General features: G+C 38.3%; 1 protein-coding gene across 3 annotated transcripts in view; it reads right to left on the bottom strand.

Moving 5' to 3' along the window:
* Window positions 1-149: 149 nt before the first annotated feature.
* The window catches only part of PPP2R2D (protein phosphatase 2 regulatory subunit Bdelta), a 32405-nt gene continuing 13304 nt past the window's right edge, over window positions 150-19250 (bottom strand). The window contains exons 3-11 of one of the 3 annotated variants that reach the window (XM_060274832.1): window positions 16381-16464; window positions 14624-14721; window positions 12458-12623; window positions 9514-9626; window positions 8068-8245; window positions 6850-7014; window positions 4050-4219; window positions 3850-3941; window positions 150-2439 (exon numbers count right to left, since the gene is read on the bottom strand). In XM_060274832.1, coding sequence (XP_060130815.1) covers window positions 2160-2439; window positions 3850-3941; window positions 4050-4219; window positions 6850-7014; window positions 8068-8245; window positions 9514-9626; window positions 12458-12623; window positions 14624-14721; window positions 16381-16464 — 1346 coding nt within the window. In that variant the 3' untranslated portion in view covers window positions 150-2159. The remainder of the gene's footprint in view (window positions 2440-3849; window positions 3942-4049; window positions 4220-6849; window positions 7015-8067; window positions 8246-9513; window positions 9627-12457; window positions 12624-14623; window positions 14722-16380; window positions 16465-19250) is intronic. The other 2 variants (XM_035137728.2, XM_060274833.1) reach the window with 2 other exon arrangements.

The following is a 19250-nucleotide window of genomic DNA, read 5'->3' as shown; positions in this document are numbered from 1 at the left end:
TGTAACCTACTCTCATGTAGCAGCACTGGTGATTACTTTGTACAGTGAAAATAACATTAAACATACCAAAAGATAGTGCTTTGGACAATTCAGATGCAATTTTAGGGGGGAAGAGTACATTGAAAAAGTTTCAAAGTACACAGAGCAAGTGCAGGTAAACATTTAAAATTTATTAAACTTTTTGGTCAAAATAATTGAACAATTATGTACAATCCCATTGTATTTACCTCATGTATTTTAAGGAACAAAGTCAATCTAATGGTTAAATGACCTAACCGTTCCACATTTCAAGATTTGCAAATAGTGTCACAACTGATATACAGTATACGATTTTTAATCTTTATCTTTAGAAACCCCAAATTAGTATTTATTATTGTATCGCAAACAAGAGTGGCACTCTATGGACGTTAATTGATAGGGTAGGAACAGAGACATGCTGCTCTTGCATATTCATATCGGACTCTAGCAATCATATTAAACCTTCATTTCTTTAAAATTCGAGTGTAAACCACACACAAGTATTTCATTCTGGAAGCTTAAAGGGCCTGAATTTTAAGGATTTCATAGGCACGTTTAGTAGGAAGTCTGGAGCAAGTGATAGTACTTGCGCTAGTAATTAAGATACTTGATAGTATTAAAAGTGTGCCCACTCTTTTTCTGTGTACAAGTTTTCTCCCATAGAAGCTTACAGTGAAATACTGGGAGTTAATCACATATTTTCTAGGAGCGAGAGAGACCCCATAACTTTTCTGTAGCCCCCTATTGCTAGTGGAAACTCAGTATTCTACAAATATATTTTCACATCAGTATTCAGCCTCAAGACAGCTTGATCTCCTGGTGTTACAGACCTGGAGTAAGAGTTAAAACATGTTTAAGTTGTGCTCCCGTTTGGCATAATCAAGTTTAAAAACATACACATTTGAACTGCAGTGGAAAGTTTTGTATGCATATGCTTATGCCCAGTTGTAATATTTTTTTAAAGTATACTCTACGGAACAAAAAGGACTAAAGGTTAAAAAAAGTAGTAGTAGTAATGCACATTAAGGTATGCTTCTCACATGTTGAGGCATGTTTACTGTTAAACCAGAGCAGTGATTTGTTAAAGGTTTTGATGTAAAAGACCATCTTGCTCCTTTAAGGCTGTATATAAACTTTAAACAATTATTTTACACTTTTGTCTTTTCTGAGCACCATATGATGCCCCCCCTTTCTTACACAAAAAAACTAATACAAGCTAAGGTGATGACAACTGGAGAAAAAAATTCAGCTTAGTATTTGAAGCAGTAGATACTGCTTTAAACTGCTTATACTGTCAAAAAATGGATATTATTCAATTAAGTTATACTCTGAGTAGAGCCATTGAGATTAATGAGCCTAAGTTTATCACGTGTCTTAATTTCAATGGGCCTGTTCGGAGCAGGACTAGCATTGGATACAACCTAATATTTTTGGGACAAACTATTTTCAAATCTTTCCGTCAGAGTTATTTTGCACAATCTCAATACATGCAATAAAAAAGACTGAATACATACTTTCAGATTTAAAAACACTTTTTATAGTTTGTTATTTTTATTAAGTGGTTTACACCGGAAGGTGTGGTTATAGATACAGTTGGTGAGTAAATATACATGAAAAACCTGTCTACACACCCAACTCTAGACTTACCTATATGCTCAAAGGTAGAAACACCTAAAGCTTAGATGAAGGCCAGAGAAAGAATGTTTACAGGCATAAAGCACAAATATATGTTTTGAAAGGCCCAAATATTACAGCAGATAAAGAGCACGTGAGATAGAAATTACATTTTTATGACAATTTGTTTCTTGGGTGTTAGATTTTTGGTCTATCAACTGGAAAGGAAGGCTCAGACTTAAATAAATACATTTGTTTTGAATATTGGCCTTTATTGAGTATTGTCCATCAATTCTGCTTCTAGTGGGCTTTTTTTCGTTTACAAAAATTCAATTCCACGTTCTCCCTCACTGAAGGCAGAAATACACCATGAACTCAAGTCCAGGCCAGCTTCTCTCCTTTACCTATAAAGGGAAATAAGTGCATCAATGTTCTTTACTGGGAGGACAACAAGGCCATCTCTCTGACAGATAAACAACTGAGCTTAACTATGCAAGACGACAACTTTGTCCTCAAATAAGCCGTCTTTAATTAATTTTGTCCTGGAATATATACAAGTTATTGGTGGCAGCTACAGCAATGATGTTCTCTGCAGGGTGCCATGCTGTATGAAGGATCTTCTTATTGAAGTCCAGACTGTCAACACTTATTTCATCCTTCTTTCTCTTGCCACCTGTGCACACTTTCCGGGGCTTTAAGATAGCACGAGGTTTGCTACTTTCTCTTGAAGCCTCTAATGTAATATCTCGTCGTGTGTTTCGATCAAACATCCTAAAGAAGTTGTTGTATGAGCCAGTCATAATAGCACTGCATTGGAAAAGAGAAGATAACAACTTTTTATTCATCGGTTACTTCTGATAGGTAATGTCAAGTTACTTGCAGTTTTAGGAGAGTTGCAATTTCCTTTCCCTTACTATTTATTTATTTGTTATTTCTAGTCTGTTCTTCATCAATGGGTCTCAGGGAAAGATAACAACAATACATCAACAAAATAACCATACACACATAAGTGAAACATTCTAAAAATTCCTTAAAATACACAAGATCATCAACAGGCAACAAACTGCTGTGGTTCCTTACAGTTCTCTCTCCTCCTAAATGTGGAGGAACGGGTGAATCTTCTCTAACCAATGAAAAGGAACCAATGTCAGTACTAGACCCGCCTCTGAGAGGTAGTCATACTGGATAAGGTGCTGCTGCAGAGAAGGCCCCTGCTCCTTGAACTTCAGTTAGAGGTGGAAGCACAAAAGATGGGCCTCTCCTGCAGACCTTAATGGACAGTTACAATGGCATGGGAGGCATTCCTATTTTATCAGTATATTCCAATGTATATCGTGTTTTTCAAGTAAATAATAAGCTGTCTCTTACCAGCAGCTTATCCAAACCAACTGATTGGCAACAGTTCTCAGTATCAAGGGTGGGAGACACACTTAACCAGGAGGAAGGCATTGCTGAATCTTTGTGTGTTGTGGCATCTATGCTATATTGTTCCATACACTGAGCAGTGGGCAGCCTAACGCCCTTGGGGTTTAATTTGTGTGGTCCTTCACCTCATTTCAACACCTTCTGCAGCAAGTGATCAGTTCAGACTACTGACAAGAGCAATCTGTCTCTATACTAGCAGCCCACTGGGTGGGAAGACAGAAAAAAGGAGGGCTCCACTCACTTTGGGGTTTGGCCCACAGCCGGCATGCAGATCTCAACAGTTTATCCCCAAAGGAATGTGCTTCTTAACAGAACAAAGGTTGTCCACTTCCACACTAAAGGATATTTCAAGCAGCCAACCATCTCTAAGATACCATTCAATTCACACACACAATTTTATTGTCATCAACCAAGCCACATGCTTGAAGTCTGAGATACCAAGGATTGATCCCGAGAATTCCCCCTCTCTTTTCCACACAAAGCAAATGTACCATCACTGAATTTATATTTCCTCCTAAGGCAGCACATTTGTTTTTATCATGCTACCCATCATATACTTTGAGGATGACCTACATTAAGTTATTAAATACACAATGACATAACTAATATAGAGGCAATGACAGCTATTGTGGAAGCTAAAGTAGAAGTTTAGGATTAGACTGTCCCCCGTCCTGCTCACCAGCCCGTGCGGATCAAAGATCTCACTTTTCCTTCTGCTTAAATTAAAACCACCACCAATTTTCAATTCAGGCAAGCATGTAAAGCGAGTATCCTTACACAAGTCAGCCTTACCTATCAGAACCATTCCAGCAGCACTCAAACTTGTCAAAGATGCAGTCATTCTCATACAGTGAACAAAGTTTGCTTCGCAGATATTCATGAACCTTAAAATATATAAGTGTTGAAGAGCATGAGAACGTGAGAGCATAAGAACATGTTCAATTTTGGGAAGAAATCGTTTTTATTATAAAATATAACACAAAACACTGTACCTGATAGGTCTCTATAGGCCTGTTTTCCATATTGAGATCCCATACTTTAACTGAAAGGTAGTCTCTGGTCATCATGTATCGACCACTATGACTGAATTTTACATCCGATATTGAGGAAATTATTTCTGAAAAGAATGATCTGCTGCTGGGATCTTCAGGTTCTTCAAAGACTGAAAGTTGTAAAAGTGGAAAGAAAAGCTGCTTACTATTAGGGTTATTACTTCAACATTTTCAGTTAACTAAGGCCCCACAAGAGCTGCTGAAATGTGCCCTAAGAAATCAAAACACCATGTACTCTATGCCCAGTGGAATGGTGAGACCGCATATGGAATTGATCTCCCCAGCCACTGCCAATATATGGGCAGTGAATCACCCCAAGAAAGCAGAAACATCTTTGAAGAAGGAGTGATATTACCTGGGCTATCCTGCAATTGGAAGGAGAATGCCTGCCTATTGTTCTGAAAGGAGGTCAAGAAAATAATCATCTCCCCCTTTTCTTTCTGAATGTAGAGTGAACTGCATCTCTTCCACATAGTGTGTATGTGTCACTTTTTTCTTCTTTCAGCTGTATTTCCTAGTGCCATGATTAATCCCATTCCAGATGATTTCTAACTTTCATGAGTGGCTTTTCAGAGGGCTTGCAAAGCTACAGTGGGGGGGGGGTGTCTTGAAAAGTTTGGGCACATGCAGTATTCCGAGTACAGAACTTCTGATATCGGACAACTGAACGAAATACAAGGGTGTCTCACATATCAGAATTCGGGAGCCACTTGAGGTAGACATAAGACCTGACCCTTGTCATCCAGAGGAACTCACCATATGGAACCTTTGATTTTCACCATGCCAACCCAAATACATTGGAGGGACCACATGAGTGGTTTAGGCTTTGTACATGAACCAGAATCTACTGCATCAGAGGTGAGCAGCCAACACAAAAGTGCTTGACTGTATGAGTAAGTCCACAGACACACACTAAAGCACCAATTATTAAATGTACTAATTCACTTAACTACATGTTGCTAAACAATGTACGGTAAGATGTTTTAGGGCAGGCATAGGCAAACTCGGCCCTCCAGATGTTTTGGGACTACAACTCCCACCATCCCTGACCACTGGTCCTGTTAGCTAGGGATGATGGGAGTTGTAGTCCCAAAACATCTGGAGGGCCGAGTTTGCCTATGTCTGTTTTAGGGTGTTAACAATGACAAAAAACTTCTATAATCAGAATAATTACAAACACATAAAAGCATTATTATATTTGTTTGTACTACTTTTTCTAAACATTTATCACAAACCAAATGAATGATTTTTTTAAAAAACAAACCTGTGAAACCACAGAATGACTCAATAGTAAGAGTCTATTAAAAATTCTCTGTGGAAAATACTATGGAGCAGTATTTTATTTATGGCAAACTACACTGAACCACAAGCAGATACCGTAGAATGATTACAACTATAAGGTTTAATTTACATTTTAATTATGAATGTAGTCATTGCAGACATTAACAAACAAGTTACCTAATTGGAAGAAAGGAACTTGAAAATTATTTCAAAATGCTAGCACATTTCAAATTTTAAGGACAGGTTCTGGACAATGTCACAAAACATTCACTGCACAGAAAGCAAATTTGCAAGGTTGGGAAACAGCTTATCTAAGAAACTAAGTGCAAGGCAAAGATGCAGTTTGAACCCAAAAAACCCACAGAACTCTTTTTTGGAATCCATTTTTCTGTTCTTTTGGAGCACCCATAAGGTAAACTCTGTATCTTACAGGCAACTTATCCTCTCCTCCCCCCCATCCACAAATGATCACCACTCAAAAACTACATACCCTTTCTGTACCATCCCCCTCCCCACAATGCTGCATACCTGCTATGTGTGCATCTGACAATTGTTAAAAGAGATACCTTTGAGAAGTCATAGAATCATAGAGTTGGAAGAGACCACAAGGGCCATCCAGTCCAACCCCCTGCCAAGCAGGAAACACCATCAAAGCATTCCTGACAGATGGCTGTCAAGCCTCTGCTTAAAGACCTCCAAAGAAGGAGACTCCACCACACTCCTTGGCAGCAAATTCCACTGTCAAACAGCTCTTATTGTCAGGAAGTTCTTCCTAATGTTTAGGCGGAATCTTCTTTCTTGTAGTTTGAATCCATTGCTCCGTGCCTGCTTCTCTGGAGCAGCAGAAAACAACCTTTCTCCCTCCTCTATATGGCATCCTTTAATATATTTGAACATGGCTATCATATCACCCCTCAACCTTCTCTTCTCCAGGCTAAACATGCCCAGCTCCCTAAGCCGTTCCTCATAAGGCATCATTTCCAGGCCTTTCACCATTTTGGTTGCCCTCCTCTGGACACGTTCCAGCTTGTCAGTATCCTTCTTGAACTGTGGTGCCCAGAACTGGACACAGTACTCCAGCTGAGGTCTGACCAGAGCAGAATACAGTGGTACTATTACTTCCCTTGATCTAGATGCTATACTCCTATTGATGCAGCCCAGAATTGCATTGGCTAGACTAGATAGAAGACAGGTTTTCCAGGTGTCAAAAAAATTGTTTCCATCAATTTATGTTTTATACAGGGGCGAATACAGTCACATCATCAGTGTCTCATACTACAGACCTACTCAAAAAAGATGTAGAAAACAATTTTGATTTTCTGTTCTACAAAATACATCTCCTTTGCCTTAAGACACTGGGATGTTCTCTATCAATAAACAGAACTTAGTATTAGTTTACAGAAAACATACCTATGTTTTTTTTCTAACAAGTGGTAAAGAAAACTGAGAAAATACTTACATTTTGAATGTCTATCACAAAGAGCTGATGAACGCATATCACAGAGCCGTATTGTTCCTTTGCTACTGCTGTAGACAAACACATTACAATGATGGGGATGGAATTCTGCTGCAGTTATCACCTCGGTAAGTTCCTCCATGTTAGCAGGCTTTATATCTACAATGTCTGAAAGTTTGTTTGTATAGGTTCATATAGATTTGTTTTCCTCAAAATATAACTTTCGAAGTATGCAATACAGGGAGATAAACAATCTAAAAACTGTACCCAAATTCTGTATTATTTGGAATTGACATCTCTAGCATTCAGTTTATCATCTAAAATACCATTAAGGACCCAAGTAATTGAAGGATCACCATTCTCTACAACCTGCAGTTTACAACAGGGGTGGAGGGGAGAGGGTCTTCTCAGAGTACCACCACCAACAGTCGGGGCATGTGAACATGAGAGACAGCTTTCTCATAGCAGCACCTTATATTTGGGACTCAAAGCAAGTGACCATGTTCAGACTGAATTTAATTTGTCCAGGCCTTTGGGAGGGGACAGAAACACATTAATGCACTGTACTGTATTTCAAACTTCACTTTGCAATACTGTAAAAGCCTGCAAAAACATATTGGGCATGAAGCCTGCTTTATATCACAGCAGTGGAAGCAACTAGCCCCCTTGGCAAGTCAGCAGGCGCTTTAGGCAGATGTGCTCTGGGCAGTTCAGTATGGAAAGAGAAGACAGCTGCAGAGAATGCTCCCCTCCCCCACATTTCATAGAATCGTAGAATTGGAAGGGTCTGAAGGGTCATCTAGTCCAACCCCCTGCAATGCAGGAATCTCAGCTAAAGCATGACAGATGACCATCCAACCTCTGTTTAAATTCCTCCAAGGAAGGAGAGTCCACCATTTTTATCAGCTTTAGGTGCCTTGCAGTTTTTTGCTCTTCCAAACTCAAAAACGCCTGAAATTTTAAAGGTGTGGAGAACATGTAGGCTCTCCAAACTTTATTTAACTTCAGTGCCTATTACCCTCAGCCAGCAATGGCTAATGATGATGGCAACTATGGTCCGGCAGCACCTGGGAGGGTCAGAGATTTCCTACCCGTCTTAAAAGACTAAACAAAAATAAAACAGATGATTTATCATATTCAGAACAATTGAGGCCAGTAATGCTTATTGTAAGAAGCTACTAAGTGGTAAGTATTTCTATGTATCTAATATAAAAAGGATACTAAAACTTCTGTCTGTGATTTCTAAATGCCACAGGTTGATTCTTAGGTCATCTGCAGAAAGGTACGTTTCATGATCACTATTTACTGAAATAGAGTTTATGTGATATGTGTGTGCATTTGCAAATATCCTTCGGGGACTTGCTTCTACCATTAGGTCCATGGGTTTCAATATTGGCACCTAAAAATAGAGAAAGGGAGAGAAGTTCACTACATAAAACATTTATTTAAAGGGCTAATCACTACAATATCTTAAAGTTACAAAATGTTTAAAGTTACAAAAGTTGCTGGAATGATCTGGCATTGGACTGCATTCAAGATAGTACTACGGTAAGTAGCCCTTTGCTCAAGCAGAACTACTTCTGAATATACCCTAAATCAGTGATTCCAAATTAGCTTAGTAGGAGTGGACCCCGTTTTTCAAAATCCGAGCCATAGACTTTTGAAGATTTTTATATTTCTAATAGTCTATTATTTCAGATCTCAGTCAACTCAACACCTTTTAAGTAAAAAGAAGCTGACAAACTTCTCTAGTCTGGGATCACAAATCCATTCTAAAAATTAGAATTCAAGTGTCAACAACACACAAGGCATAAACGCACTAGCATGCAAAGTAAAACTGCATGACTCAGACCCATAGAACCATATGTGTCTCAAGTCCTTTCACATTCCTCTGACATCTTGCTTTCTAACTTTTGGCATGCTAATTTGTACATCACTGTTTCAAAAGTAGCTTGATAAATTGCAACTCTTTATTTTTTAAATGGTGACTGTCAAACTGTTCTGTGCCTGTGAAAGATTAAGCTGAAAAGGCTCTCTGAATAGCAGCCTGTCTTCAGGGTTCAAAAACAATGGTATAACATTGTGCAAGTCTCCAAAAGTATAAATTTAGCCTATATGCAACCATAAGTAGAATCACCTGTTCCTATTTTCAAATAGCTTAACAATGTTCCAGAACATCCGATAAAGAACAGTATTAAATACACAGATAAAATTGTCTTTGAAATGACTAGGTTAACTGTAGGCATTTCAAGGGAGTTAAACGTCTTGAATTAAAGGAACAGAGGAAGCTTCATTTTACCAAATCAGACTATGGCTACATCTAGGTCAGTATTCTCTATACTGACTGGCAGTGGCTCTAAAGATAACAGATAGAGCTTATCCAGGTGTTACCTGGAGATGACAGGGACTGCGGCTGCAACCTTTTACATGCAAAATTATGTGTTTAGGTAAGATTTTATAATTAAGATTCTCTTTATACAGAGAAAATGTTTCACTGAGTTATAGCGCTTTTCCAACCTGATAGTTTTCAAAGTAGATGTTTAGAAGCATTTTTTTTTAAAAAAGCAAGTATCTAATCAAGTTTCTACTTTGCATGATACAACTGTGGCGCAACAGTTAGTAACATTGCTTAGATTTTGTTAATTCTAAATTAAGTTAACAAAATACCCGTAGTGCTGTGATTCTAAATGGATCCCGAAGTCTTCCATCTTCATCTTTCAAGTTATAACCTTCAGCTCTTTTATCTCGTTCACTGATTTTCCATAATTTAATAGTTTTATCTGAAAAAAGGAGAAAATATTCAAATGATTGAAATCAAACAACACTGAAAGCTACTTTGTCATTAATTTTTGCTTACAAATAACCCAGTCTGATATACAAGCTGGACTAAGAATTTGGATGCGGAAAAGACTGAATGAACGGTTTGTTTATAAACTGAACTCTGTGCCCAGACAAACCAATTCTAAATGGATAATCTTTGCAAGTTGAGCATATTATGCAACGGTTGTATAGAAATAATGTGCCACACACACATCCCAGATACTCAGGTACATGGTTTCTGTCACATGTAGAGGACTTGGGAGGGCAGGCGGGCTGGATTTCACTGTGGGCAGGGTTTTGAAGAAGGGAAGATGCAGTGCAAGCATCAATGATTTTTCAAATTCTTGCAGGCCTTAAGTCAGGCATCCCCAAACTTCGGCCCTCCAGATGTTTTGGACTACAATTCCCATCATCCCCGACCACTGGTCCTGTTAGCTAGGGATCATGGGAGTTGTAGGCCAAAACATCTGGAGGGCCGCAGTTTGGGGATGCCTGGGCTAGGTCTTGTTTCATTTCCAGTGTGATACTGTGTTTGCTAAGGCATTGTTGAGAAAAAGGGACCTCAACTCTCCCTACCCTTGCACTTTACGGAGAATGTTTGGGGGGCACTTACAACTGATGAGTTCACAAAGTGAGTTTTGAGGCCCAGACCATAATCAATTTTATTTTGGGTAATACTGTGAAGGAGTAAGGAGCTACAAAGCATCGCTTCCACTCTTATTCAGCCCCTTCCCTTCCCTGAAATTTCAGAAGTACGTACTGACATTACAAAGCATTGTATCTTTGTAACCATACGGGCTAGAGTGGGGCTTTATTTCTCATGAAACTGAATTCTGTTTGATACACAAGCTGCACTCTTTATGCATTCCTGCAGAATGATGGCACATACACAACCCTGTGTTGCACTGGTTTTTCTAGTGGTGCCAAAATTAATATAATTTAGGCAACAATTGTATATAGCAATTTGTTAGCAACCCACAATGTGAAGTGTCACCATTCTCTATTACAAAGCTGCAACTTTTATGAAGAACTTATGCATAGTTTCTGTATAACCAAGCACACAAATGCATTAGGCCACTAGCATTTATATAATTACGTCAGGAGTGCCTCTAAGAGCCTGAACAATAAGCATTTGTTTCAGCTGTGCCTGCCACAACAGTCTGCACAATTGAAGAATTTACAATTTCAGTAAGCAACTAAGAACCTTCTTTCAAATATAAGTAGAAAGTCTTACACAACAAGTTTTTTTAAATATAAAAAGCACTATCATAATGATGAGCAGCCTAGAGTACACTCTGATAAAATGGATACTATTTGCCTGATAAATGCTGTAGATTATTTGAAGGGAAATATATACTTTTATATCAAGAAAACATTTCTTCAGATATTTTCATTATGCAAGGTATTCATTATAACGTGTGGTCATGTTATTACAAAAGTAGTGTTTGGATTTTCTAAAAACAGCATTTTAAAAAATACTCCAGTTAATTTACCTAAGAAAACTAGTGCAAAAATAAAACAAAACAAAACAAGCACAACTTAATTTAAGTTGTGCTAGTTTATTTTATTTTATTAACTAGGCTGTAAATCTCATAGTCCACTGTGTCAAATAGGTTTCTGGAGATATTTTAAAGAAAAACATGATTCAGAGATCCTCAACAATACTGTGGGGGCCAGACTGTGTTCAGAAACACAGCACACTTGCAGGGTCCCTGCCACTATAATGCTGTCCTCTTGGGGTGAAAAGTATCAATTCAGCAAAGTACATTATTAAGCCATGAATTATTAATACTAGCTTGTATAATAGTTAAGAAGCAGAGTGGAGTCTTCAAGGATTTATCTTTTACTAAATTATTAAATATTAAATATTAAGGTTTTCGGCATCTTAAATCACTTAATCTAAAGATATATTCTTGTCTGGCCACTCTTAAGGTATCAGAAATCTTATGATGTAAAGAGTGTGCAGAAAGCTATCAAAATAATTTGGGCATTTGTGAAAATCTGACAAACACTTCACAAATCATTTCTCTCTAGTGTCTGGGAGAGAACAGTTGGGAATACTGACAGCGAGAAAGTGTATTGGTTTCCTTTACAAGGAGGGTTACATCATGATGCTGATAGCCTCAATGCTCCTATGTTGGACCTGCGCAATTTTTCAATAAATCATTCAAAATCAGTTATGAAGTCCACAGCACGATAACGGTTTCATAAAGAACAACTGAACTAGCTTAGTGAACTATGGCTTACAAAGCAAGAGAACCCATGGTTCATCAGTTTAAATGTCATAGCAAATTGACACTTTGTTATTAGCTTATGAGCCAGTCTGGGGATTTGGGACAGCAGAAATTGAAACACCAGATGGCAGGGTTGATTACGACAACAGCAACAACTATTATTATTAAAGTATTGACTTGCTTTTGTAGCACCAAGCAGTTATTTGGTGTTGCAAAATGAGCAATTCAATTATACAGTGGTACCTTGGTAGTCAAACGGCTTGGCTCCCAAACAAATCGGCTCCTGAATACCAGAAACCCAGAAGCGAGTCTTCTGGTTTGCAAACGTTTTTCGGAAGCTGAACATCCGACGTGGCTTCTGATTGAGTGCAGGAAGCTCTTGGAGCCAATCGGCTGTTTTGGGAGTCGAATGGACTCCCAGAATGGTTTAAATTCGAGAACCAAGATATCACTGTGGTTACATAAGAAATGATACTATATGTAAGTAGACATGAATGATCTAAAAGTAATCAGATACAACTAGAACATATGCATAAAAATGTGTTGTATAAACTTACCATTTGTAGATAATAAGAAGTGAGCAGCATTCTGTTGTGGTAACCACCTAATTTTATTAATTTTTTCCTCAATTTCTAGACTTTTCAAGTAGTCAAACTCAGGTTCATGACTCTGAAAGGTACTGTAAACATTATATTCTCCCCTTGAATGAGGGCGGCTTTTGTTCTGCAAGGGAACGCACATGTGTGAATAAGTAATTTTTGTAGCATGCACATACTAAGCAGAAGAATTGACGAAGATTCCAACAAGATCAGAAGTCATTCAATAATCAAATATACTGAATTTATTAAAGCATCTACCTGCCCTCACACTTGCAAAGTACAACAGGAAAAGGTTCTTGTATTACAAAAAGGCAATGGAAAGGGTGCAAAGAAGCTGTGTTCATGTGTGTGTAAACACAGAGAGAACCAAAGTTTGTGCTGCAACATATAACAGTCACAGAAGCAAACTGTTTTCAAGCTGCCTCTTTGACTAAGGGTTTTACAGCAAAAATTTGAGAGCTCCTGCCTGTATTTTGGCAAACAGCTTTCTTGAATCATAGCCACATCTATTGAAAGGTAGACCTTTACAACTTTATCCATCATACAAGTTGTAAAATGAATTTTTTACATAAAGGAGAAAAAATTCAGAAGAGCTGACCTAGTGAATGACAGGTTGGAATATACCACTTTTCATTTAATTCAAGAAGTGTAATAAATAGCAGTGTTCATTTAATGATCAAGGAGGGGAAGCGGCTTTGAGATAAAGCACATGCTATGAATCCCCAGATACAATATGGGCTGGGAGAGACCACTGCCTTGGACATTAGAGAGCTGTTGCCAGTCATATGGGGCATAAAGTTTTCCAATACTTTATTTTTCAATGGAAAAAATCTGTTTCATAAATTTCTTAAGTAACAATGAATGGGTGCCAACAGCAATCAAATATTAGACGAGCCGGGCAGTTTTTAGTTTTATTTACCAAATACAAGTAAAATGGACCTAAGTTGCATAGATTTTTTTTCTAACTCAACACGCCCCCCCAACCCCCCCCCCCAAATCATTGGCTGTTGCCAAATCAGAGAATATAATACTGGCCCAATTGTTTAAGTCAGTATATGACTGTTTCACAGTTCATCAACTTGAAGCAATGTCACAAATTACCCTTACTCAGAGAAACCTAGCGCCATTACACATGTCTGGAAGCACCATTAAAAATAAAATAAAAGTATCATTCCTTTGTTGCTTTTAAAAAGCAAATGTATGGAATCAATTCACTTGTTCTTGCAGCTACTAATGTTTAACTATTCTGAAAATGAGGCTCTTCTTGATTAGCTTTGCATGTGTGTCTTCCACAAAGTTTTAAATCAAAATTTATTCCTCATCTGTAGTAAGGTAAGCAGTATTGCAACTGGCTTTTCCCCTTTTACAAAATCTGAAATAAAGCAATTCTATTCTTGCCTTGCAGTGCTGCAAGACCTCATTATTTTGTGAACCTTAAACTCCTCTCAGTGCACAAAATGGACTGCAGTCCTACTTGGAATGAAGACTTTCAGGTTCCTGAGATGGTGTGAATAAATCAGACAGCTTTTTCTAGTACCTTTGTATCTGCAGTTCCTAAAAGTATCAGCAAGTTTTCTCTATTTTTTTTGTCAAGTTCTCTCTCTAAAGATTGCCAAATACAAATGTGCATTCCTTAACACAATGGTATGACTTAGTGCACACTTTCCCCTTCAACTGACACAATACCTATGTAATAAACACGTAAAATAAAAAACTAGTAGCCAACCCAAAAATCTTTCTCATTAGTGGCTAAGGATATATACGTATTGCTTAACCTTTCTTAGTCATCCTATTGTATTCTTTATCAGAATGGTTGAACAAGCAATAAAGAACAGATGTTCCTCAAGCCATTCTATTCCTACTTATGAATGTACATACAACTAATGTAAGTAGTATCATCTGAAAATGAGTAATGTGAAGAATGACTGTGACTTAATGAATTCTGGGAAAAACATCAATGTACTTGAAATAGTTGGCAGGTAAAGTATAAAGATCAATTTTTTAAAGAAAATAGCTTGATCATAGATAAATTAAAATCAATGATGTGATGTTGTGATACCGTTCACTTTAAACAAAAACTGTAAGGGAGAAGAACCACTTTTTATTGTTTTGAATGGTACTGACCTCTGGTTCCCTTTGAAATATAACCACTCTGCCACCCTTGTCTCCTGTTGCAAGAAGATCTCCAGAGTAATTAAATTCAACTGTTGAGATAATGTCAGCTGTAAAGAGAAAACAGAGACAAAAGTATTGTAATATGTAAAGTGAGCCAAGTACCTTAAGAACAGGGTATACAATTGAATGGACCCACATGAATTTGCAAGCTGATTTTCAACTGTACTATTAAAAGTGATGGGTTCTCTCTTCAAGCTTTCATCACCTTTTAAGTAGTCCAAACATCATGAAGAACAATCTCAAATTTGTGCACTCAACACTGAGTGTGGAAATTTTAAAGATAACAAGATGCAGGGGAGGCATTCGGTGAATGGGGCATTGATCCACCCAATCCAGTCTGCTGTCAGTCAATCCCCACCTGCCTGCCTTACCTACAACCATTTCAGGGAGTAGCACTGACTGTCAGGTTCCTCCTCCTTACGACTCTAAAATCATAGAATCACAGAATTGTAGGGTTGGAAGGGACCTCTAGTCCAACCCCCTGCAATGCAGGAATCTCAAGTAAAACATCCAGGACAGGTGGCCATCCAGCCTCTGCTGAAAAGCCTCCAAGGAAGGGGAGTCCACAACCTCCCAAGAGAGTCCATTCCACTGTCGAACAGATCTTACAGTCAGAAAGTTCTTCCTGATGTTTAGTTGGAATCTCCTTTCTTGTAACTTGAATGCAATGGTTTGGGTCCTACCCTCTGAGCAGGAGAAAAAAAGCTTGCTCCATCTTCCATGTGATAGCCCTTTAGATATTTGAAGAAGGCTATCATACCTCCTCACAGTCTCCTCCTTTCCAGGCTAAACATACCCAGCTCCCTCAACCTTTCCTCATAAGCCTGTTTCCAGACCCTCTGTCATCTTGGCAGCCCTCCTATGCACACAAACAGAACAGTACTATGACTTCCCTTGATCTGGACACTATAGTTCTGTTGATGCAGCCTAGAATAGCATTAGCTTTTTTCATTGCTTCATAACACTGTTTACTCATGTTAAGCTTGTGGTCTACTAAGATCCCTAGATCCTTTTCACACATACTACCAGCAAGCCTGGTGTCTTCCATCTTAAATTTGTGCAGCTGGTTCTTCCTCCCTCCATGTAGAACCTTACATTTGTCCCTATTGAAATTCATTCTGTCAGTTTGGTCCCAGTTCTCCAATCTGTTAAGACAGTCTTGAATCCCAATTCTTTCTTCTGCAGCATTGGCTACCCCTCCCAGTCTGGTGTCACCTGAAAATTTGATTAGCATCCCTTCAATTCCTTCACCCAAGTCATTTATTGTGCTTCCACTGTAGAACTCAGCAGGGAGAAGGATGTGGACAAAACTAGGAGTCAGTTTTGCCTGTCATTGGCTGTGGCTCCGGCAGTCATTGTCTCCGACGCTATCTCCTGTTTGCCTCCCTCCCTACCAGTTACAATGGGTGCCAGCTATGGATGTCAAGATGCCTTTTGGAATTCACAAGCAGCTCAGGCGCTCATGGATGCTCAAAGTACAAAAAGGAGGCCGCCTATATGCAATAGTGCAGGCAGGGTCGATCACTGGTCTTCTGAACACCAGGTGCCACTGCTGGTTCCTGAGAGGCCACTGAGACTGCACAATGTCATTTCCCCTCACTGCTCTGCTGCACCAACAGCTACTGCCTGAATTTAAAAGCATGCAACCTAGCTCTACTGTAACAATATGACAAATGACAATTTAGGATAAAATTGGGCACACATACCATCGGCTCCTGACAGAAACATCAACGGTCTGAGAGAACTGTTGGGGTAGCTCCTTTCCCACACTCCCTGGAGCTCTGTGTGACCTGAGGGAAGGGAGAAGCGAGGGAGCCCAGGCCAGGAAGCTTGTGCCATCAGCTCCCAGTTGGCCCGAGAAGCCTTCACTACTGTACATTTGATATAATTTATTTGCTTTAGTATTTTAAAATGGTAAACTGCCTTGGATGCCTTGGCAGAGCAATGGTATATAAATACAGATAAATAAATAATCCTAGTAATGAATGTTGTCTAAAGGTCATGGGTAAATAAAGCCTAAACTCTACCTAAAGGACACATGGAAAGCCACTCAGTATTTTATTTGACAAAATGTATATACGCTTGATTGTAATAATACCTCTAACACATCAGCATTTGAAAATGTGGCTTTCCATTTTAAAAAGGCCTCAAGGTTATAGAAAGCTATAAACACTATGACCATGGCATTAATTTATCAGCTTGGAAGGGATAAAACATATTGGGTTGGATCCAGTCTTGCCCTTCAATGGATGAAAGAGCTCCTTGAACATTATCTAATAACTAGATGTAATCTGTTCCCCAGCCCTCTTGGTTATTATATTCTATTGTGCGAGAAAGATTACTGCTACACTGGATGTACTTACTAGCATTAAGATTCTAAATTTTGAATTATTCAGTGAATAAATTTGAAACACTACAATAACAGAGCTCAGGAGAGAATGGAGACATTCCTTTTTCTTAAGGAAACATGCTAAGATATTGGCAGACTTGGGCAAATCTCAATAAAATGAGAATGAAGTTTGCAGTGCTTTCTATGCCCGCATCCCCATTTCCCTGTCTGCAAGGTAACACTCTGATGTCAGTATTCCTAGTTTACTTAATTCCTCTTCCCTCTAGTGAGCAGTATAAGCAGGGTAATAGTGGTTTCCACTATCATGCTAAACGTATAGGCCAGAATCCAGGTAGCTACACAGATGCACACTCAAACACACCTATGTTGAATCAGTTAGATGTGCACTCAACATTAGGAAGAACTTTCTGATCTTAAGAGCTGTTCAACAGTGAAAAAAAACCTACCTTGGAAGGAAGTGGACTTTCCTTCATTGGAGGTTTTAAAACAGAAGTTGGGTGTCATGGATTATTTGGCAGTGATTCCTGCATTGCAGGGGGTTGGCCTAGATGACGTTTGCAGTCCCTTCCAACTCTACAATTCTATGATATTATGAACTGCTTCAATTTCAAAATTAACTACCGGTAATTATGTGGCACAGGATGTGCTTGTGTTTGGGCTGCTTCACACAACTTAACCTCACAACTTGAGCACACAGCACTACACAGTTGTGTAGCTCTGTGGACCCTGGCCTCACTCTTTTATGTTTCTTGGGCTGCAATCTGAAGCAGTCTCTACTGAAGACACAGCAACATGCTTAGGAGAAAAACAGGTTTGGGATGGTACAATTTGTATTTTAGATTAATAAAATGAATCACACGGGAACAGATTTCCATAACCTTTGGGCAGGCAGTGAGATAATTTATCTGGCCTATATAAACGTAATAATGGATGGTGTTGGAGAGGAAACCATTTCTTCTTTCAAAGTTATGCATGGATATTCAAAGCTCCATATTAACAATTTTAGATCCAATAACGGGAAATAGGAAGTGTAAGCCAATGAGCATAAGCTTGTGCTGTCTGAAATGGTTTGTATCTTCTACCACACAAGTGATTTTTTTTAACGCGAATAAAAACCCTAGAGAACCAGATTAGAATATTCTTTGAATGACTTCCATACTAAAAAATAACGCCACCCATAGTTCTCTAGAAAGATGTCTTCATTACCTCTAGTAAGAGCTACCAATCTTTATAACCTTTTTTTTTGGCAGTGATTCAGTCTGTTAGCTCAAATTGAATTCCTAGTCACAGGTAGACTTCACAAATTGCTAGTTATGGGGCCACACTCATGGTCCTACCTCACAGGGTTGATTGTGGATGAAATGGGCAGAGGCAAAAAAATGAGCTCCTTGGAGAAAAGGTGGGCTATTATTGTAATATAATATTTTTCAGTGTTTATGAAGGTAGAATGTGTGTATGGGGGAAGACTAGATACCAAAACAGACGTTATAGAAGGGAGATAATTTCAACTACAAATAATTTGGGGGCCAGAGAAGCAACCCCTTGATTCCCTATTCTTTTCAATCATGTTTTATTTGATTTTTTAAATATTAAATGCAAAACGGTATAGAAATGATTTTTTTAAAAAAAGAATCTCTTCTTTCTAGCTGCTGCTGTATTTTTTAAACAAATACATGGCCCAGAAGAAGGGCTTTCACATGGAGGCATATGGTTTCCGCAAGGTGGTAATGGATTAAAACCAACTAAATATCATATTAATCAGGAGCAGAGATAAGTCGCCATAATAAATTGTTAATGCAATTTATTATAGCAACAAGTGAAATAAAGAAGATTTATTGGGGAACAAGACTCATTGGGAGACATATGGATTAAATGAATGTTGACAGTAGGAATTTTGAAAACTTCCTATTAGTTTAAACAAATTCTAGATTATGCTCAGCTACCCTTTTTACAATATACTGTACATTGAAATTAGAGATATACTTAAAACTTTTATGGATTTGTGGTTCAATAAGTGACCCAAGAAGGTGTAAAATATGAATTATATTTGATAACAAAGGGAGTAGAAGATGCAAGTTCTTAACCAATTTAGAGTCTATAGAACACAAATATCAGCCTAAATGGGAACAATATATGTTGTTAGATTAAATAATATACCCAGAAATTACAGATTGTTGATGGAAATGTGAAATGCCTGGAACAAATATATTCGACTTTATTGGGTAT

The sequence above is a fragment of the Zootoca vivipara genome, chromosome 5 (assembly GCF_963506605.1).
Source record: "Zootoca vivipara chromosome 5, rZooViv1.1, whole genome shotgun sequence".
NCBI lineage: Eukaryota > Metazoa > Chordata > Lepidosauria > Squamata > Lacertidae > Zootoca > Zootoca vivipara.
This window is presented reverse-complemented; position numbering and strand designations above follow the sequence as displayed.